General features: G+C 48.1%; 1 protein-coding gene across 3 annotated transcripts in view; it reads right to left on the bottom strand.

Annotated features, from left to right (window-relative positions):
- tns1b (tensin 1b) overlaps nucleotides 1-22,540 on the bottom strand; it is a 143,048-nt gene that overhangs the window by 99,909 nt on the left and 20,599 nt on the right. For all 3 annotated transcript variants that reach the window (XM_031559936.1, XM_031559925.2, XM_031559930.2), the window contains exon 2: nucleotides 5,468-5,582. In XM_031559936.1, the coding sequence (XP_031415796.1) occupies nucleotides 5,468-5,582 (115 nt within the window). The remainder of the gene's footprint in view (nucleotides 1-5,467; nucleotides 5,583-22,540) is intronic.

Here is a 22,540-nt window from a genome sequence, read left to right as displayed (position 1 = left end):
GTGTGTGTCTGTGTGTGTGTCTGTGTGTGTGTGTGTGTGTGTGTGTGTGTGTGTTTTGTTTGTCAAGGGTGGTGTTGTTGAGTTTAGTTGAGTTTAACAGACACACTGAAGCACACATACATATGTTTGTGTTTGTCTGTGTTTATATGAGAGAGCATATTTCTGTGTGCTTATAATGGTATGTGTGTGAGCATAAGAATGCATAAATGCTATTTTCAGTTTTATTTGTAGGCCCATGTATAAATATTTATATGTGACTTTGTCTGGTGGTGTATGGGTAGGAATGTATGTGTATTGTGTGTGTTTGTGTGTGTGTGTGCGTGTGTGTGTGTGTGTGTGTGTGTGTGTGTGTGTGTGTGTGTGTGTGTGTGGTGTGTGGTGTGTGTGTGGTGTGTGGTGTGTGTGTGTGTGTGTGTGACTGTGTCTGCCAGAGCGTGACTGGGTGTGTGGTGTGTGTGTGGCTCATTTAAAGTACAGATCACTCTCCAATACAGAACTCTCTCCAAATAGCCTAAAAAGGTCAAGGTGATATGGGAAGAGAGAGTCCATTTCTTCCTGAATAAGGATAACATTGGCTGCCTAACCCTGGAGCACAGACAGAATGCCGGTGAAATCAAGAGAAGGGCTATTTTTACATGCATGTTAAAGCACTAAAGCACTCGCTGCCTCTGGCTTGCTGTGGCACAGGCTTAGGTAATGTTTATACAGGCTCGCATAATCTACGTGCAAAATCAATGAAAAGCGCCCAAGGAATGGATGGGAGTTTCAGTGTATGTATAGTGTGATCATGTGTCAGTCATGCATGTGTGTGTGTATGTTTGTGTGTGTCTGTGTGTGTGTGTGTGTGTGTGTGTGTGTGTGTGTGTGTATTTGTATCTGTATTTGCATACAAAATGTGCATATGTTAGGATTGGTGTGTGTGTCCCTGTCTGCATAACATTTGACCAAAATGTGCAGATCAGAATGCACATTTTCTGTACAATGAATGTGTGCATGTGTGTATGTGTGTGCACACATGCTTGCATGTGTATATAGCTGTCTCTACACATGTGCACGTGCAGGCCTGTGCAAATACATGTGTGTGTGTGCGTGTGTATGTGTGTGTGTGTGTGTGTGTGTGTGTGTGTGTGTGTGTGTGTGTGTGTGTGTGTGTGTGTGTGTGTGTGTGTGTGTGTGTGTGTGTGTGTGGGTGTGTGTGTGCATGACTCATGTTCAGGGTTATGCTGGTTTCACTCTGACAGAGCAGGGGCCGTCAGTTTCCCCACGGGCAACCGCCTGTCGCTGGAATGAAAACAATCAGATGACCTCACTTCACAGGCAACGTGCAGACGAGGGTGACGAGAACGCTGCGTTCCGTCCGCACACTTCCCTGATAACGGCCACGGCCCGCTCCCGCACCGTTCCAGGGGGTCCATGTGGCCCAGCTGGCTGCCAAACTGCGTCAGCCAGGGATGCGCCCATTGTCTCGAAGCCTAGCAACCACATCCTGGCAACGCTGGAGAGGATGTGGCGGCAGGTGCTGGAAAAAAAAAACTGCCTGGCTCCACGTGTCTGTGTGTATGCGTGTGCATGCGTGCGTACCCTCGTGTGTGTGTGCGTGTGTGTTTGTGTGTGTATGTATGAGTGTGTTAGTAAACACGGGAGGGGGATTAGGTCAGCTTTCTAATTCAATTATAGTTGTCCCCGTCAACAATTTACATGGGGAGGCAAAATCACAGCTAAATATTATGATTGGAAAATAATTCCTATATGAAGTTTGTCCCTATTGCTCTTATTTTAAGCCACAGCACCCAGACATGCAGCCAGTCGACCCAAACAAGATCTCTGACACAGCTTCAGGCGCCTACTAAGCAGTGTCCTGACCTGTACAAACACTAGGAGATCCGATAGCACAGCCATTCAAAGAGATCAATATCATTTCAGTCACAACATACACACACACAGTGTTCCTTCATCACTGCTGAGCCCACAGCCAGACTCATCCATCTGGTCTCATTTCATTCCCCACATTAAGTCAATCTACTCTTCCTCTTCCTCTACTCGTTGAGTCCAGCCCCACTCACACCACCACTGGGGCAGCGCTACCTGTGGAGAAGGACTCCCGTGACATTGAGATTCAGATGAGATTCAGATGAGTTTCACCGAGCGATGCGTCTCAGGCAAGACTCAGGCGCCGGGTCAGGCTCTCCTCTGGCCCTTCTCGGTGTGCCGCCCCCCCAGAACTGAGCCGGGACACTGTTGTTCCAGGGAGTCTCTATTGTTCCCCTTTGTGCTCTCCATAAAGGCGACCTGTCTCGTAAATCGGGTTAATCCAGATGAAGGCTGGCTCTGACTTTGAGGACCTGGCCGTCTCCGGCGGGAGGGGAGGCCCGCCAACAGCCTGCCATCAACCCTTAAGCCCTGAACTCCCCTTGTTATGGGCAATACATCAGTGAGGCTCGATACCCGGCTAAGCCACTGTCAGATATCAGCTGTCCTGATGTTAAATCTGCTCCCTGCGAGAGGTTGTCATCCAGGCCTGGAGGGTGACTGGGGCTCAGACACAGGAGGGAGCTAACAGGCCTGGAGGGTGACTGGGGCTCAGACACAGGAGAGAGAGCTCACCACACCAAGCCAGTGGCCTCCAGTATCTATTTCACTTTCCTCTCATTTTCATGTCTGCCTTTTCTCTTCATATTTTCTTTCCTACTTTCATCATCTCCCTTTTTTTTGCTCTCTCTCTCTCCTCCTCTCATTCTCTATGTCTATCTTTCTCCCTTTCCCTCTTTCTTTCTCTCTCCTATCTCAGGTGCTCCATTTCCTTGGTTTGTTTGTGGGCCACAGCTTTGGTACACATCTTTCCCTTTGGCCTGTTTATTTCTGTGGCATGATTTCTTATCTAGGATATATAGCAGCACAGCTAAATTTAACATGTCATGCCTTGGCCAGCCTCTTCAGATGTGTCTCGCCCAGATCCTGAGCCGCTACCACAGACCGCACAGAGAGGCCAAGAGGCTGGGTCATCCTTCTCATCTCTCTCATTTACCCACTTTCTCTTCCAGCACGGCTCAGTCCTATATAGGCTCACATAAACCACCACCAGCCTTCAAACCCTTTTACTAGTGGGTGATGTTTCATTTGTCAGACTTGTCAAGTGTCTTGTCCAAACGCCTGATATATTTACAGGAGTATAAAACATTCTTCCCATGAACAAAAGTGAAAGTTTGAAATGCTGAAAGTTTGAAGATAAAACAGCAATAATTGGAAAACAGATGAAAGAATACCCTTGCAGGGAATCAACGATCAAGTCTCTGCTCTTTTTGTAATTAGGGCCTGCCAATGTGTGTGTGTGTGTGTGTGTGTGTGTGTGTGTGTGTGTGTGTGTGTGTGTGTGTATGTATGTATGTATGTATGTGTGTGTGTGTGTGTGTGTGTGTGTGTTTGTGTGTGTGTGTGTGTGTGTGTGTGTGTGTGTCTGTGTGTGTGTGTGTGTGTGTGTGTGTGTGTGTGTGTGTGTGTGTGTGTGTGTGTGTGTGTGTGTGTGTGTGTGTGTGTGTGTGTGTATAAAGACTTGATTGAGATTGATGAGCAGACTGACAGCATGGCAGACATGAGGAGCTCTCCAGTGAAGAGGTGGTGCTGAAACTGCCCTCAGGTACACAGCAGTGGTCTGTGTAAACAAACACTGAGACGGAGGGACTATCAACCTGCTGGTCTGGCCAGTAATGAAGAGCCACAGGCTGAGACAAAGGGCGGCTGATGAAGAGGCATGTTCCCCTGAGGCCTGATTGATTCCGTGGCCGGCTTCAGCGGATTGGCAATTACTGATCAATGGCACCCAGCTGTTCCCCAAACACAGATAACACCATCATCAACAGCCATAGCATACAGGGCAACGCCTGCCATCCTAATTAAGTATATCCTGCTAACCTAATGTTAGGAAGGACCCCTCTGGGAAATGTAACAAAACCTTAATCTCAAAAGACATTTAGCAACATAGCTTGCCTTAACAAGAACACGAAGAACTTAACTTAGTTAGGAGTGATCTAAATGCTGAGGAGACAAGTGAATCAGGTGGCCCTGTCGCCCTAAGGTGCAGCTCTGAATCACCATTGCTTGTCACCACAGTTCACTGGCAGCACAATGATTCCTCAAGGCTATAGCAGGTGTAATGTGCTGCTAATCTACTTCTGTGATTAGCCAGAGAAGTAGTTGAAGTACGGAGTAGTTTAATGTGGTAGCCAAGACATTAGATGGCTCCAGCTTGAGGAGAAGCAGAGGTTTGGCTAGTGCTCGTTTGCCACGCATCCCTTCTCCCTCCCCCCCAAAAGGATTTTCTTTGGCGCGGCAGAGCCTTATACAACACGTGCTCAAATGCAGAGCGGGGCGATAGCGATCTTGGGACAAACAAATTTAGAAATATGAACAGTGCTTTTTAGCTTGTGTGAGTGTGTCTATGTGTGTGTGTGTGTGTGTGTGTGTGTGTGTGTGTGTGTGTGTGTGTTTGTGTGTGTGTGTGTGTGTGTGTTGTGCTGCACACAAGCCCCGCTTGTTTCTGCTTGGCGTACGTCTCTTCTCCTCTTCCTGCCCCACCGCTGCTTCACTTCCAGCGGAAAAGAGGAATCCACTGTGCCACATGCAGAGCTCCACACAACGGTGAACGAAACCAGGAGGGACACTGCTTTATTCTGGGGAGGCCAGCAACACCAGGAGGGACACTGCTTTATTCTGGGGAGGCCAGCCACACCAGGAGGGACACTGCTTTATTCTGGGGAGGCCAGCAACACCAGGAGGCAGGGAAAGGGGGGGGGGGAAGCTTTCCTCATCCCAGTGCCAGCCAGGCCAAGCATCTTTCCACTTCACCTGGTTATCACAGACTCTGGCAGAGTCCAGGGCTATCAGCACAGAGCAGCCACTTCCACTGCCCATTTTCCCAGCTTCAGCACATGGGTACTGCATTCGCCTAAGGGGCATTTTTTAGGCCCTACTGATGACATCCCAGCTTCTGTTTCACTGACTACAATTACCACTTCTGTCCTGGGGTGCCCTGTCACTGAAACACACCAGTCATTTTAGAAAACTCAAACATGATGCCATAATGGAGAGCTAATTAAGTTCTCTGGCTATGTTTAACCCTTCATCCTCTCCCTCCGCGCCCTTAGCCTCAAGTCACACAAAGCAGAACACAAGACACACACACACACACTCACTCACATCCACCAAAGCACACTGCCCAACAGTCGCACTCTCACTATTTAACTTCATTAGTTGAGTAATGAGGCTGATTTCAGGGGCTCACTGCCAGACTCGTTCCCAGCCAGCTGCCACTTTAGACGGCCACAGACCCTGTGCCCCTCCCCTCTCCGGAAGCAGCACATCTATCAGGACAGACAGGCAGATGTGCCCTGCGACGACCCCTGGGGCGTGGCCAGGGGGGTGGTTGTGGGGGGATGGTGTGCTGTGTGTGGTGTGTGGTATACACACTGACCTCTGCAGATGAGTCCCTCCTTGTTGACGGTCTGCTTACAAACCCCACACTGTTTGCCCTTCTTGAACGTCTTCACTCGAAAGGTGTGGGAGTGGACGGCTTCGAAATCCTCCGGCTGTGAGAGAGAGAAAAAAATAGAGAAAACATACAGAGTTGATTAGTTCACCCTCCCTTTCTTTCAGGTCACAACTTCCATTAGCTAAGGGTGCCATGTATGATCAGCACAGTGGGAAAATGGCTAAGAATTTCATTACTACTGACTCAAAACACGTGGCCCTCGAAAAAGGCACCAAGATAAATCAGGCACTGCCAATTACACCCAGCCCAACTCACTCCCCCACAACCCAATATAGCTTCTGTAGGGAGGTCCGACTGTGAGAACCCTTCATGAGTATAGACGCCCACCGACTGACTGTTGCCCGGGTGCCTGAGCAGCATCCCAATGGAGCCTGATATCACCGAAGATCTCATTACGAGGACTAATTAAATGTGAGGTTGGAGGGATGGATGGGGGGCTTGATCCATGAGCCAATGCTGCCTGCTACCCTGCTGTTGCTGTCTAATGATCCTGAGTGATGCTGTAAGTGTGTCTCCGCTCCTCACATAGGGGTGGGGGATTAGGAGATGTGGCAGGGAGGAGATCTTACACAGAAACACTCATACATTGTGTAAAGAAAAAATCATAAAGTGTTCAATCCTAGACTGTGCTTTCACTGAGAGAGTCCATATTGACCCTTTGTAGATCAGTAGTTTAGTTTTTTTTTGTTGCCAAATTCTGTTTAATCTTTTGTCAAATTCCGTGCAATTTAACTGTGTTTAACCATGATCTTTGTTTGAATTTCTGAATTGCATTCGCATTTTCTGCATCGCGAAAATCATAGGGCCCTAGGAAATGATTCATCTCAGGTACAAAGGGAATGAGTTGCATTCAGAGCCATGTTTAGCTAAAAGTCTCCTTTTCCACGGCTGCACCGAGGGCTCAAACCTGAGCTCCTTCCCCACACAGCAGACAGTCTGACCCAGCACAGCGCCTCCGCAGCCAACACACATAGGGCCACCTCAGACACAACCCAGCCTCCCCCTCAGAGACACAGGAGCGAGGGGGGAACCAGAGGCCATCCAAGAACAAGGTGGAGCTGCATGGGAACAACGTGAACATAGCTGTACACTGTGTCCACCTCATCTCCATCCCCCTCCCCCTCCCCCTCCCCTCCCGCTCTGTGGGCCCGTGTGGCGTACAGGTGTGTAGTGTAAGGCACAGGAGGGGATCTGGAACTGACAGCGGCTGCAGCTCCCCTGAAAAGACCCCCTGTCTGAGGCCCACTGTTTTTCTTTTCTACAATTACATCCCAACTCTCTCTCTCTTTCCTGTCTGCTTTTGGACTTTTGTGTGTGTGTGTGTGTGTGTGTGTGTGTGTGTGTGTGTGTGTGTGTGTGTGTGTGTGGGGAGGGGGGTTAAAGAAGGTTTGAGAAAAGAAAGGGAATGAAAAGAAAGGCCAAACAAACTGATTTCTCAGCCCCTCTCATCCTGTGAGCGTCGGCTCGATGGGAACGAGGATCAGAGCTCCCCCTCGGTGTTCATCTCTCCCCTGAACTCAGCTAAACAGACGGCTTTTGGTGATTCAGCCGGAGTGACATCACTTCCTGCAAGTATTTGCTCAGCTGGCTTGCATTTCACATTTGGCTAAGAGAAGACAACTAAAAAGCCTGAGACTACTTTACTAAGGCCTGCACTGACAAAGCTAGTTCACATTTACTAACAAGTAGACTTCATAGCTGAACTCAATAAAAACACACTATATAATATAACAGACATTAACAAAAAATTATATAAAAGTTCCATATAACTATATTCCAAGCACAAATTCAAAATGAATAGCAAACGCAGATGAATGCTGTTCAGAAGATGGAAAACTCGCCTCAAGCCACTCTCTACCAAACTAGACAGCCCTGTGAGTCTGTGCTGGTCTCCTGCAAACCACATGCAGAAAGGGGTATTTATATATAAAACTCTGCTGAGGGCGCATTGAATTCCTTGCTAGCCAGGGAGCCCCGTCCAGAGCCAGGCCTTTTTCTCTCCTTTTCCTGTCGGGCATCCGTCCAGTCGGAATACGAAGCAGGCCTCTGACATGGCATGTGGCTGGCACATTCAGCACCTAGCAGAGGGGGCTCCCCGGCTGCCTGCGCACAGAGGCCCTGGGTGGGTGAGGGGCAACTCGGGGACGGGGCACCGGAGCAGAGCGGTGGCGCTGCCCTAGTGGGTTTCCAGCCTGGCCTTGCGTCAGCGGTAATTATGTCCTCACCGTGGCACGGAAATAAAGAAACGGGCCAAGGCATGAGAGCCTAGGCATTCAGGCGCGCGGCAGGCAAAGCCGTCGAGCTCAAAAAGCGGTTTTGCAGATGCTCCTGGGCCGTTGGCTGAGCCCGTGCTCAGCACAGGGGCAGATTTATGGGCTGAGTCGTCGGCCGGCTGGGGCAGGAAATCCCCGAGTCTGGTTCTCATAGGACGGCAAGTCTGGTGTGTCATCTTGGAGCCATTCTCTCGTGCTCGCTCTCTTTGTTTCTGCTTTCTTTGTCTCACTGTCTTTCATTGTCCTCTCACTTCCTCTCTCCCGTGGTCAACACGTATTATGCCTTGTCTCTTTTCTTTCTCAGCTTCACCTCTCTTTCTCTCTACCTATCTATCAATCCATCGGTCTGTCTGTCTGTCTGTCTGTCTGTCTGTGCTTCCGTTTGTCTTTCCCACTCGGTACCCGCCGTGTCTCCATGTGCAGTGATCACCTACCATCAAACGCATACATTAACAAAAGGTCAAACACAAATGCAATTATGAACCTAAACCTGAACACAGAATCACTGTGACAAGAACCTTCCAGGAACCTGAAGTGGAATGGACTTCTGCCAGGCAGTCTGCGTGTTCTGGGTGGTGTCATCACACTTAGCGTCCACTGTCTTCTGCTGCACCTGAGCCGCGTGCTACACATGGGTAGTGTGTGTGCGGAGGGACGGTGAATGATCTTGAACGTGATGTGGCAGCAGGCACACAACCGCCCCCTTCTTCCTGCGCTGCTAGGCTATGCCTCGGCACCACCAAATGTGATTAGCCTAATCTCGTTAGGCCAAAAACAATTAATTGAGCTATGCGTGAGTCTGTCCCTGCAGTGAGCGCCCTATCGCAAGAGACGGTGCAGGGGGAAGGAGCCAGGCTGGCATCTCTGCCGGAGATTAGATCCCCGCCTATGCCAAATCTCAGGCCATCACCTGCCAGGGCTAGGGGTCTGTTTATTGCTTGGTTTTGCCTGATATGGTCTCTCTGCGTGTGTGTGTGTGTGTGTGTGTGTGTGTGTGTGTCCATCAGTTGTACCTAGGGATGCACCGATACCGATACCAGTATCGGTATCGGTGCCAATACTTCGTTAAAATACTCGTACTCGTTGTTGAATTGCCGATACCAAGCACCGATACCACTCATCAGTATTTCACTGCATCAAACTGGCCGGGCTATGCTGACACAAAATGTGATTTATTGTCCTACCTGTCCTACCATTCTCTGCCAGACTAGTAAGTAGCTTATTTGCCGTCTTGTGTTGCATTTGCTTGATGTTTGACTGTGTTAGGAAAGTTTGTCATAGTGTCAAAGTATTTCAGTATACAGGTTTCGCTAAATTTAGCTGCTAGCATTTCGTTAGCGATTAGCAATTCCGTTGTGCTGCCTTAATGGCGATTTGGGCTCATTTTAAGATAAATGACGACGACAGGAGTAAGGCACAGTGTAAGATCTGCACTGCTACGGTGTCGAGGGGCGGAAAGGAAAGTACTCTGTTTAACACAAGCAATTTGATTAAACATCTGAAGACGCACCACAGTGCTAAGTACACAGAGTTCACTGATGCTAGTGGCGCAAGACCGAAGCAACCAATCTTAACTGACGTCTTGCAAAAGAAAAAAACGTGCACGCACACACAGAGAGAGAGAGGTAGAGAGAAAGACTGTGCCACATAGGTTAAGTGATTGTTTGTGTACTTGAGCAGGAGATTCTTCTGATCCTTTTGTAACTGAAATGTGCTCTAGTGCTAATCCAGTAATAGTTCTGTTCACTTTTTGTTAAGCAGACTGTGTTGTTAACTATGCAGCCAATTGAATTGCCTTTATCTGGTTATTTTTGCATTTTGTCTAATGTGATGATATTGTCTGTTTGAAGGCTTTTTTGTGTGTTAAAACCAGAAAGCTCTGTTTATTTTTGGCTTGGGATAGCCTTCTGTTAATTTTGTACTATAGGCTTGACATAATCTGCAGAGGATAAAATAAAATCTGCCTCCAAATGAATTGCACTTTCATGGAGACCAAATCTAAGAAGTATCGGTATCGGTACTCGGTATCGGCAAGTACACAAATAAAAATACTCGTACTCGTATCGGTTTGTAAAAAAGTGGTATCGTGCATCCCTAGTTGTACCTCATAACTTGAGGAGTACAGCAGGGAATGTCCCATAAAAGAGACCATTCAGAAAGACCTTCCCAAAAAGTGCAACAGAGGGGTGATTTTAAAGCAGAATTCTTCAGCCTGGTCTTAAAGCAAATGGTTTGTAACAAGGACATTCAATGGAGCCTTAAGCCAGCGCGTATTTGTGGAAGGAATGTCCGAGTGTTATTGTACGCAATGACAAGAAGACAAACAATACCAAACAAATCTGCACAAAGACACCTTTACAAAGAGTTCACAACCGCCTACCACTATTATCCAAATATTACTGTAAGCCACAGATGTTATGACTCACGTGCTGGACTAGGGGTTTTGCACATTATGCCAAAGTTCACGAATAAGTCGTTACAATAATTTATTGTTGTAATGTACACATCAAAAGCTACGTTGGCAACACATTTAATCTCACCACAGATGAAATACGGAACTGTTTCCATGGCTGCCTTTGGTCCATAGGCCACCTAGGCAGACCGTTTATACAGTTGCTATAGCAACGCTGATCTCGGGGCCTCCGAGGGGAACTCATCCGCCCCATACTCTTGATCTGATTGGAGCTGTTGATACAAAAACGTTTGTCTCTTTGGCAGAGGTCCATGGCACGCATTCCTGTTAAATCACCAAACTACAACTTTATCATATCCAGAGTGATTACATAGGTTTTAAATGTTCTCCTGACTGATCCTTAGTTGACTGCTTTTTCCCTCAGACAGATGAAATATAGAGGGGAGAGAGAGAGATCAAGAGAGAAAAGGGAGAGGGAGAGAGAAAGGATGGCAGAGAGGGGGAGAGAGACGAGACAAGACAAGGACATAACATATTTCAGTCAGTTTGCTCAGCTCTACACAGCTTGAGGATGAAAACCCCTGGAAACCACTTGTCTTCTTTCCCTCTAGTAGACAGATAGATGAGAATACCGATAGATGGGCAGACAGAGATTGACTGATATAGACATATGTACAGAAAGACAGGCAAAAAGAGAGACAGACAGATAGACATCAAGAAAAAGAGAGAGAGTGTAAAGTGGAGAAAGACCAGAGAGAGACGAAAGACAGAGAAAGAGAGAAAGTTTATACGTAGGGGAGGAGAGCCATCCTGCAAAACATTTCTGTGTTGTCTCCCTCCGGCCCACCATGTGTCATGCATCAGTTGTTTTGGTCCATTTTGGGGGGGGGCGTTCACAGCACAGCAGAGCCTCATGTTTCATCTCCCATTAATGATGAGCTAAGATGGCTGGCAGCGACCACAGAGCCATAAAGCCTCCTTTTATGACTCTAATCATCCTTTTCGCTCGCAAAAACAGTCACACAAACAGAACATGTTCCACCATCGGCCTCCATGCGCCAACAACAGGCCGAGCCTCCTTGTTTATCCTCAAATACTATGCAAATATATGGCCCAGACAATGCAGCGGAGCTCTTCTGTTACCCCTAATTGTTTCCGTTCATTAGAAGCAGCGTCGGCATTCCCGCGTTTTGTTTTTTGTTTGCGCACACTGGAGGTCCCCGGGAGCCCTTTGGGATGGCGCCTGAGATCAGAGCGGGGACAACATCGGGTGTAAACGTCTCCTTTGTATTCCAGAGGGTGTGATGGAGAGAATCTTCTTCTCGTTTTAGTTTAAAAGCTGGCAGTTCTGCCAACCATACAAACACCCCCCACCTCTTCACCCTCTTTAAAAAATAAATAAAAGATGCCTCAATCCTGGGACTGGCACAAAAGCAGGGCACCCACATACAAACCCCACCACCCCCCACCCCTGCAGCCGACGTCACTAAATACACAGCCCCTCGCTGAGACGATAAGCCCCTGGGAACAGCGCTCCGCTCCATTCAGCCTGGCCATCCACACAGCCACACAATGCAGCCCCAGCGCAGCCCCTCACCCCAGCCCCAGACACAGGAAGCGGGGAGGGTTTCTTCTGGGGCTGTAGTAAGCGCTTGGTGGGAGTGGGGAGCAGGGCTTGGTGTGTGTGTGTGTGTGTGTGTGTGTGTGAGTCTGTGTGTGTGTGTGTGTGTGTGTGTGTGTGTGTGTGTGTGTGTGTGTGTGTGTGTGTGTGTGTTGCAGAGGGGGGAGGGGGTGATCTGATTGATTAGACAGACCTAAGAGGTTTGGAGGAAGTGCTGTGGCACTGCACAGGATGCCTGGAGAATGTCGATCAGGGAGGCTCCTAGTGGCCCCCCCTCCCTCCCTCCCTCCCTCTCTCTCTCCCCACCCCACCCCACCCCACCCCGCCCCACCCTGCACTACACTACCCTGCCCTGCCCTGCCCTTCCCTGCCGAAAACCACACCGTCCCAGCAACACTCCGAGTGCAAGGCAGGGGTAGCCCCCACTACGCTCCATCCCCTCTGTCAGACACACCTCCATCATACACCCACTTAGCCACCCCCTCCCCACCTGGAATTCATCCACAGCACCAAGGGCCGGCCTCAGATGTGGTTTCCATGGGATAACAACTATCCCAGGCTGGAATGTGTGTGTGTGTGTGTGTGTGTGTGTGTGTGTGTGTGTTCATGCGCATTTGTGCACACATGTGTAGCTGTTGCAAGGCCACATGGAACCCCTATGTGATTCTTAACTGGGAGAGCAGTGGAAGCTTCAGGAGAGTTCAAAAAGGAATTCACATACAGTATGAGATTCAGTTGAATCACGACCAAATACCAGTAGCATACGCGCTGCCATTTCACTCACAGCTGCAGTGAAAGCATTGGGCCAGGGACCAGGAACCAGGAACTGCACAGAGCTGTAGCTGGTGAATCCCACACGCCTGTAGCAGACGCACACACACCCTCACATACACACATGCACGTACACACACACACACACACACACACACACACACACACACATACACACACACACACAGTTACATTCTGTATGCGGGGTCCAGGCCTGGCAGGTCATGGCAGTCCATCTCTAGGGAGAATGGATCCAGGCAGAGATGCATTAGTGTGAGAATGAGCTCTGGATATCAATGGCCTCCCTGCCTCCACCCTGCTCTCATTTAGCTAATGAAATGCTTCACGCGCCAGGCCTGGACCCCGCATACAGAATGTATGTGTGTAGGTGTGTGTGTGTGTGTGTGTGTGTGTGTGTGTGTGTGTGTGTGTGTGTGTGTGTGTGTCTGTGTGTGTGTGTGTGTGTGTGTGTGTGTGTGTGTGTGTGTGTGTGTGTGTGTGTGTGTGTGTGTGTGTGTAGGTCTAGCTAAAGAAGATTGGGGACAGCTCTCTCTCCAGGAACACGTCTCTGTCCCATCCCTCCTGCACTCAGAGGGCCAGAGAGACTTGGCATCGTGCCACAGACTGCTGCTCAGAGCACTAGACGAGGAGGAGGAGGAGGAGGAGGAGGAGGAGGAGCAGAGAGGGGGTGTGTCTCTCACACTTGGCACAGAGACACCAAGGGCTGGAGAGAGAGAACAGACAGAAAAAAAAAAACATAGAGGAGGACAGAGCAAAGGAAAGTAAGAGGAAAAACCTGAAAGCAAGAGAATATGAGGAAGACAAAGCAGATGACCTAAAGAGTGGGGGAGAAAGAGAGGAGAGGAAGAAAAAGAGACACACAGTCAGACACAACGGTCAGGATGGTATTCTGGGTGTGGGAGTTGCACACCTGCATCGTGCACACTGTCCCCCAGAGAAGCACTGCTGGATGGAAACACAGGCATCACATGCTGCGCTACCAGCAACTGTCTGCACACACTGTCTCTGTGGTAAGAGTTCTGCACAGACATCTTGCTCTCCTTTTCTTCAAGGTACCTGAGAGAGAACAATTACTGAAACAGGCTTTGGACCAAACTGAACTGTAGTCTACGCTCTCCTCCTCGAGACAAAGAATAGCCTTTCTGTGGAACCTCATAAAATGCACCGTCCTACAAAAGAACCTCTTATTTGAGAGTCTGTACCCTGGCTGGCGAAAACTATGCAAATTCCTGTGACATTTGGGATTTCTCTAACCACCACCACCACCACCACCCCAGCCCTGTATGTCCAAAGAAAAGTTAAATTACAGAGTTTAAAACCCAGGAGTGGTCGCTTAAAACCCACTGAAGCACAGCTCCTCTTAACCTGACCCAGCTTTTACTGTGCAGAGCCATAATGGCCGCCGTACACTGATCCCCAGTAGGCCTGCTTTTTCAGCTACATGAAACATTCCTGCTGCATAACCTCACTCCCAGAAGTTGTTTTCCTTCTGGGCTGTGGCAGACAAGTAAGGAGACAGAAATACAGGACGAGAGAAAGAGAGGGGAAGGAGAGAAGGAGAGATAGCACACGTGCACGAGAGAGAGAGAGAGAGGGGCCGATCATATTCAGACAGACCTGCTTCATTTTCTCAGTTCATTCATTCATTCTGGTACACACACAGAGAGAGAGAGACCGACAAGAATTGTCACAATAATAAAGTTTTTGTTTCGATACAATATCAAGTCATGAATTTCAATACTTTCGATATTAGTAGTAGAGATACATGGTAAAAAAAACATTCCAGACTGTTAATATTCAGACTGTGGAACGGAATCTAATACCAGAGTTCAGTTTTCTTAGCCATAGTCAGTGTTTCATTTCTCAAAATCAGCTCACTAATAAAAGACAGTCTTGGGTTGAAAGTGATCACAACCACTTGCGGATGATGTTAAATGGCATGGACATTAACTAATGGGACATCAATGGGAAAGGGCACCAATGTAGTGAATGAGGGGGGAGGGAAGACGGGAATCTTGTGTTTGCATTCATGCTGGAGCCGTGGCACAAGATTATGTTATTAGGTCTGCTGAGGATAGATGAACAGTTCGACTTTACCGTTTTGCTCCCATAACACCTTTACAGCGTAATAGCAATAAATAGACAGATCAAATAGAGTGTGAAAGTTGACCGGAAGTTTCTAGAGCATTTTACATTTTACATCTTTTGTAACTCACTAAAAATAATATTGCTACTAATATGCGAAAGCAGAAAAGAGATGGACTATAACTCTTAACCCCCACCCTGAGGTTTCTTAGCTAGCGCGTGTGGCTATCAAATCCTTAGGTAATCAATGTGTTTACTTAAGTTAACTGATTGTTGTGAGAACACTTGTGATCCCCGACTGGTAAAGCTAGAGATCAGTGATGCAATAGCTAAGTGACTTGCTTTGTAGTCCGTTGATTTTCACTGTTAGCAGAGGGATGGCAACAGACATGTTTTAGAGATAAAGCATAATGGGTCTAAAGTTTGTACGGAGACGGCATACACATGCATTTTATTGAGCAGAATAAAGCAGATATTTAACTACCACAGGCATTATTTGGTTGGTTTTCCAAAACCCCATACATTTACTCATATATTTTTTTTTAACAAACTGGAATGTGCAAAATTGCTAATCCGCAGCATACAAAATGACAACGGTTGTTTGCACACTCTATAGCCATTGACATAATAAAACTATGTTGTTGTTGTTGTTGTTTTTTAATGGTTGTTTTCAGTGTTGGCATACTGTGCAACAATACACACACACATTTAAAATAAACCCTGTTTAATTTCATACCACAACAACCCATGACACACAAATAATAGCCTCCTGTTTGAAATCCTAAAACAATTTACAGTTTGTAAAACCCAATTCTAGTCTTGATAACAGACAGATAATGCGTTGAAGAGAAGTGCTGCAAATGGCCCATGAGGGGGTTGGGTTTCCCCAACCTGCCCTCAAATCTGCTCACGACACATCTGGGCTAAAGTCAATTGCAGGTCCTTTCATTAGAGCAGCAAATCATCTGCCATCCTCTGGTTGAAGCAGAGGCCAAGTGCTTTTCCACATTTCCCCGTGTTAACACAATTGTGGGAAAGGAGTGCGGTAATATAGGTGCACCGCTTTGTTCTTCCCATCCTTCACGTCCTCACTACCATCTGCATTGTCATAAAGTAGATGGCAGCTTCCAGTCCCTGTCAGCAAAGCCTTTCATCTTTCATCTTCATTCTCTCCTGAGAGGAGCGGTTCCAAAGCTCAACAATATAACATGGCATTACATAACAGCCTTTCATAGTGATTGGCATCTAAAGCATGAGCATGAGCAAAGCCTAGGGCGCTGTACTTGAACTTGTGTGCTCTTCACTGCGGGACTGACTGAGCCTCAGTCCTACCAGGCAGCAGCCTCTGCCCATGGCTCCCTCTCGTCCACTGCCCAGTGGGCCAGCCTCGTCAGGCCGGATGCTCCTGAGCCCAGCAGGGTGGAGCCCCCCCCCCCCCCCCCCCCCCCCTCGGAGCAGCGCTCTGCATCTGGGACGCCATGTGCACAGAGCCACCAGCAGCAGGACACTGAGTCTGCTGTGCTCCCTCCCATCTGCTGAGACGGGGCAGGAAGGGAAGGGTGAAGCCCCTAATTTACCTGAAAGCCTCAATCTAGAGCAATCTATATGCATATGTGGGTTAAGTCATCATCCGGCCCCCACGCCCCTGCCACCACCCGTCGCCCACCCCTCATCTTCCTAGCACAGGCCAAAAAAGGGGGCCGGCCTCTCTGGGAAGACATCACCACCCCCACCTCCTCTCCATCGCTGTGTTTTCTTTCACAAGGCCGCTATTCTTCGGCTCACAAAACATTACCCAGCAGGGGCGGCTCACCTTTGACCTCGCCCCCCTCCCTCTTCTTCCCCTCTGCCCGACCCCACAACCACACAGACACGTTCAGGATGTCTAACCCACATCCCTCTCTCTCTCTCTCTCTCTCTCTCTCTCTCTCGCTCTCTCTTTCTCTCTATGGTCATGTGATGCAGTCGAAGCCCCCACATGGTGTTGGTGAAATGGGATACTGAGTGGGATGACCGGGGATTGTCTGGTGATAAGAGGATCATTAACATGGCATTGAGGAGTACTGACCATTGATCAGTGATGGAGCCTATGATGAATTCATTGTCAAAGTGAAAACAAATGTATGCAGAAATGGCCCGAAAAGGTTTCAGAGCTGAAAATCTCTTCAGAAGGGTATCCTAGAAACACAACATACAGGAATTCCTGGCGCGAGTCAGTCAGTTGAAAAAGAAAACAACTGTTGCAACCTCAATCTTAAATGTTAAACCTTAAATGTCCGTAGGCACACTAATACATAGAAAATAACAAGGAATGCCACAGCCTTAATTTGAAACACACTTTTGGACTCATTTGTCATGTGTCAGGTTTTGGCCTAATTCCAGTGTAAAGAGATTAACTGTGAACTATTTTCACAATAACATGTTTCGTGACATCCAAAAATGGTGGTGGTTTGTGTTTGTGTGTGTATATATATCTGGTATATGAATCTGGTATCTGCGAATGAGTTGGAGGACATCCTCCGTTGACATCATCTGAACCCTAACTATGGCCTCTTATCAAAACCATATTCACATGTTCACACAAACTGAGACCCCACAAGCTGAGCCACGGCATAAGCACTGACAACCGCTGAAAACATAATGACTGTCATTTACAGCACTGCATAGAGCTCAGTGTGATCTTGGAGAAACTGCTCCGAAAACAAGCCCAAACCGTTTGTGTCAGCAAACTTGGAACTCTTTCCCTGGCTTCGCTTAGGGGGCAAATGTTGTCTGTCCATTCAAGAGTTTCAAACAAGGACCGAAAAAAAAAACAATGTCTTCCCACATCTGAATCTAATTAACCGATATCAACCCCAGTCCAAACAATTCTGGAGCACCGACATGGCCCAAACATTTATATTACTGGCACTCAGGTAACACAAGGCAACGCAGAAGATTTATTATGATTAATGTGTTTACTCAGCTCCAGGACCCCAGCGGACCACCCTCCTCCCATAAAGCCCCCTGTTCCTCAGGCCCTGAAGCCCTCGCCGTTGCTCTCCCCCTGCAGAGCCAAGACTGATGACAGACCTGATACGTCCTCCCACCATGGGAAGCTGTCTGACAGAGACAGAGATTTGCTCCCAGAATGCAAAGCCTTTTTTTGTATTCTCTCTCTCATCATATATCTGGCTCTTACGCCATGGCCCTGTCTAAATGCCGTCAGGGAGGACTCCCTGGTGACAAAGCATTGCAAAATCATTCCATATGCAGTTTATTATGGATGGGTGAATGGGCAAGGGGAGAAGGCTCTGTCACATTCAAGAAACTAAAAATGTATACAACAAATGAACAAAACAGGTGAATGTGCCTGACTGCCAAAAAGTAGCAGAGTGCAGCTACGAGAACCTCACCCTCTACTTCACATCAAAGTTGCAGCCACAGCTCCAGCCTAACAATGCCCTCACACACACACACACACACACACACACACACACACACACACCCTCCCCCAAAGCCACACACACCACACACACCACACACACTCCACACTAAATCCTCCATTGACCGGATGGCTCTCCAGTCCTCATTCACACGCTGTCTGCTGCACCAGGGTGAACATAAATCCCTCCTTGAAGCCCCGGCCAAGTAGAGAGCACGGCCGCTCCACCGCTTCCCACAATGGCCGTGTCACAGGCTAGGCGCTCGCCCGCCGCCGACTGAGGAGCCGCTCTCCAGATCAGTGTTTGGACAAGCCCCGAGGCATTGTGAGAGGATGTCAGCCGACGCTCTTTAAAACAAGGTCCCTTTGTCCCGCAGAGGAAGCGTTGGCTTTAACTTTAATTGGAGGTCTCGACAGTGGTAGCCACATGGCTGTTGAAAGGGCTGAGTCAATTCTCCAAACCTACATATTAACATATAACCTAATTGTTAGCATGCTTTATCAATATATCAACTGTGCCAATGGAAACAAGCTACTGAAAGACAAACAAACATTTGTCTTCAAGACAATGGATGGGACTAGACGGTTGCTAATGTGAGAGAGGTTCAGGGTCATGTTTGGTGTATCCACCCCAGGAAAACGAAAGGCAAGAGGAGGCTCATGCAGGCCTGAGCACAGAGATGCGGGACGCATTAGTGGGGTGGGACGGGACTGATCGGGTCGGCACTGAAGGAGAGAAAGGTGGCCCGTCATCACCTCCCTACCCCTCAGCTTCACAGAGGGGAGCAGGAATGTGACCCCTCCGTCCAAGGGCCTCACGTGGGACCGTCACCTGCTTTTCATTTATGGAAAAATGCACCTCAGGCATTCAGGCAATTCCTCTCTCTATTTCTCTCTCTCTCTCTATTTCTCTCTATTTCTCTCTCTCTCTCTCTCTCTATTTCTCTCTCTCTCTTTCTCTTTCTGCAACTCCCCCCCCCCCCCCCCCCCCCTTCGCTGATCCTACATCTATTCAAAATGCATTTGAGTTCACGGTAAAGTATTCACAGGAGGAAATTACTCAAGTAATTTAAAAGTCAAGCCAGGAGCCAGAAATCCCTCTCTTTACACAAGCCATCAGCAGCCATGAATGCAAATAGAGCCGTCACAAAGCCAGGGGCGCCCGGAGCAAAATATACGTTAAATCTGTGCAAAGCATATGCCCGATGACTCTTTGATATGAAAACCTCATATACTGTATCTTTGAAGTTCGGATTGCTGCACGAAGTTCCCACTGTGGGCAATCAAATAAAACGCTCCCTCCTGCAGGCAAAAAAGATTTTTCTTCTTCCACTATCCAATCCTTTGGGATTTTCTTACGTTCTAATAACACATTGTTTTATACCCTGCCTTCAATTTTTAGTTCAGCGTAAAAGGAGCCAATAGATCTTCAATAGATTGAACTTGAGGGCCTATGTAGTAAAATGTGATGAAACATGCCGCCCGCAGTAGTAGATTGGAATGTTATTGTTGACGAAGATGACGATGATGATGGTGCTGATGATTGCTACTTTTTGAGCTAAGCAGATGTTGAACTTTCCACATGCATGACAAATTCTTCCCAGAAAAACAAAGCAAGGTCATATACTGTGAATATTCCACAGCTCAAAGCTCGGAAGAGAATTTCACAGGGCGAAAAAATGCAGATTAAATCAAGAGTGGGCGTCCAGTTTCATTACACTGCAATAATGGTATTTCATGGCACATGCATGGTTTAGAAAACCATGTCCAATGCCTTAATCACAAACATGTACGGCAGTTCATAAGAGTTCAAATGTACTTAATATTGCTAAACATCTCCAAATCCCACCTGGCTTGAGTGCATGTTGATTCCAATTCAATTCAATCTGATCTCAAGAGCTGGGGGTGCTTCGTGTCACAGCTCCTTCTCACTGAGCCCAGTGGGCATAAAAAATCAGATTGTGCAGTGATGTTGCGTAAAAGAAAGATCAACAAAGAGAGCCTTTAAGCTGTCTTCAGAGTGAGGATCCCAAGGACAAAGACTATGCCATTCCCTACTGCCAATGATTTACACATTCCTGAAAACAAAAAGTTGAGTAGAAAGCAAAAACACTGTTTTGTCTCCACCGTAGCTCTGAATTGGCCTTTGTTGTTGTAATATGATGAAGACCGAAAAAGCCACAACGAGGAGAGGCTCTCCAAACACGAGCCAGACCTCCCTGAATGGCGCAGGCCTGCACCGTAAATCAGACAGCACCGCTCGCCAGCGTCTAGCACTACATTAAGAGTCTCCCTCAGAGGTCCTCCAGGGCCCATACACCTCACAACACCCATATCAACACACACCCCTCAGGGACACAGCTGGGACTCTACAGTGTTATATTAAAATAAAGAATGACATCCACAGGTTGTTGGGAACATGGAGTCACCAAGTGCATGAGAGAGAGAGAGCCTGGGTACACTGTCAGCTTATTAATGGAAGAGCCAGACTATCAATCTCAGCGGCAAGCACGTCCATGAATAAATGCTTTGATGGGCTGTGCTGATGCAAGAACACGGGACGCCTGCGCCCCTCATTCTGACCAAAGTGGCGGGGGCTGTGAGTAACTACGTCTGCATGTGCTGAGGCGCATACGGCCCTCTGCACCCCACTGCACTGTTAAAAATGTCTTTGTTGGCTGAGGTGAATTTAAATCTGTGTGTAATAAGTGTGTGTGTGAGTGTGCATATTTAGGCTAAGTCTCTCCATACAAGGCCAAAACAGTATTGTTTTGCAAGATGATGGAGTGAAGGAGCGGAGCAGTTAGCTCATTTAATAAGGGTCGCACAAATGCACGTGCACGTTCGGGGGAAATCACAAATGGCTCTACCCGCTCGACTTTCATACCATAAACAGCATGACAGATCAATGAGGTTCGAACAAAGAAAGCAAACACAGGAGGGCTGGTTGGGGTTGTGGGCGTCGGTGGAGGGGGTCCTTCCTGAGACCCTCGGAACTGTGGTGTAGGGGGTTACTGAGAGGGGCCAGGGGGGCCTCAGAGTCCCAGACTCCTAATGACAAACAGGCCTCCCTCCACACCTCGCTCCTCTCCTCTCCTCTCCTCTCCTTGGGTAGAGAGCCCTGAGCTGCAGCCGTCTCCCCTCCCGCCCGAGCAGCACCTGGGCAGGGGGCCAGGCACCCTCATCCTGTGCTCAGTCACCTCCAGAGAGCTTGCAGGCCCCGGGCTTAATCTACTCCTGCAAAACTGAGGCTAACCACAGCCTTCTATCCACCCTTGGATTCAAACAATATCTGCGATATGAATGAAAGGGTCAGAAGGTTGATCCCATAGTAAGCACATAACACATGAAGACAAAAGCTGTTTTGTGCTGAGAACAGAAAATGAACTGATGATGAATACCCTGGCATTATGACACAGTAGACGTATGCACTGTAACTCGTCTAACTAAATTGCGGGTAGCAAGAACATTTTTGCAGGATTCCCTCACCTCACTGAGTCATACAGACATTCACTCATAAAATGACGCATAGAATAAATTCCAGAGTTACGCACAGTTCATCTGGTCCGAGAGATGCGTTCATTAAGATCTTGTTTATCAGAGATCGTTTGCATCCCCGTTGTTTCCAACGGCGACTGGCACTCTAGAACAACAGCAGAACAATGCTCCCAGTGAGAACGCGCAGACAGACTACGTAACCAAACAGACGGGAACAATCAGCAGACGTTAGATACAGCGAGTGAGGAGCATGTGCTCAACATCGAAACCCACCCCCTTCCCACCCCCACCCACATAAGCTCCGGCGTGCAGTGGCTCTGCCAAGACCTAAATGAAGTCCCGATGAGTGACAGGAACTGCCTCAGAGACCCAGGGGCCTGTGCATCTCCTTACACCCTCCTCAGCCAACACACACACACACACACACACACACACACACACACACACACAAACACACAAGCCTGCACCACAGGTGAGGAACAGCCTGCCATATATCTGTCCTACATGGGATGCTGTGCAGCATTAGTTCTCCCTGCAGGCTCGTCACACAGATCAGGAAGACCTTACTCAGAAGTCGCAAAGAGAGAGAGGAGAGGAGAGAATGTGTGGGGACGTCAGCCAAACCCAAACTATACTTCATAGGAATATGTGGAAAAGCCCTTGTGAAAGACTGATGTTGTAGAAGATTTATAATGACCCTCCCTCGACACTACAGATACTACGATGGCTCTTGAGGAAATCTGGAAAGGGAGAGGTAGGGCATTGTGGAAGGGAGAGGATTAGAGGGAAACAAAGGGTATGGTACAAGAGCGAGACAAAGAGAAAGAAAGAGAGAAAAAGAGAGAATTCAAAAAAAGAGTGGGAGAAGAAAGGGCCGAAACACGCTCGG

The sequence above is a fragment of the Clupea harengus genome, chromosome 2 (genome assembly GCF_900700415.2).
Source record: "Clupea harengus chromosome 2, Ch_v2.0.2, whole genome shotgun sequence".
In the NCBI taxonomy this organism is placed as follows: Eukaryota; Metazoa; Chordata; class Actinopteri; order Clupeiformes; family Clupeidae; genus Clupea; species Clupea harengus.
Note: the sequence above shows the minus strand (reverse complement) of the source record. Positions and strands in the feature narration are given on the sequence as shown.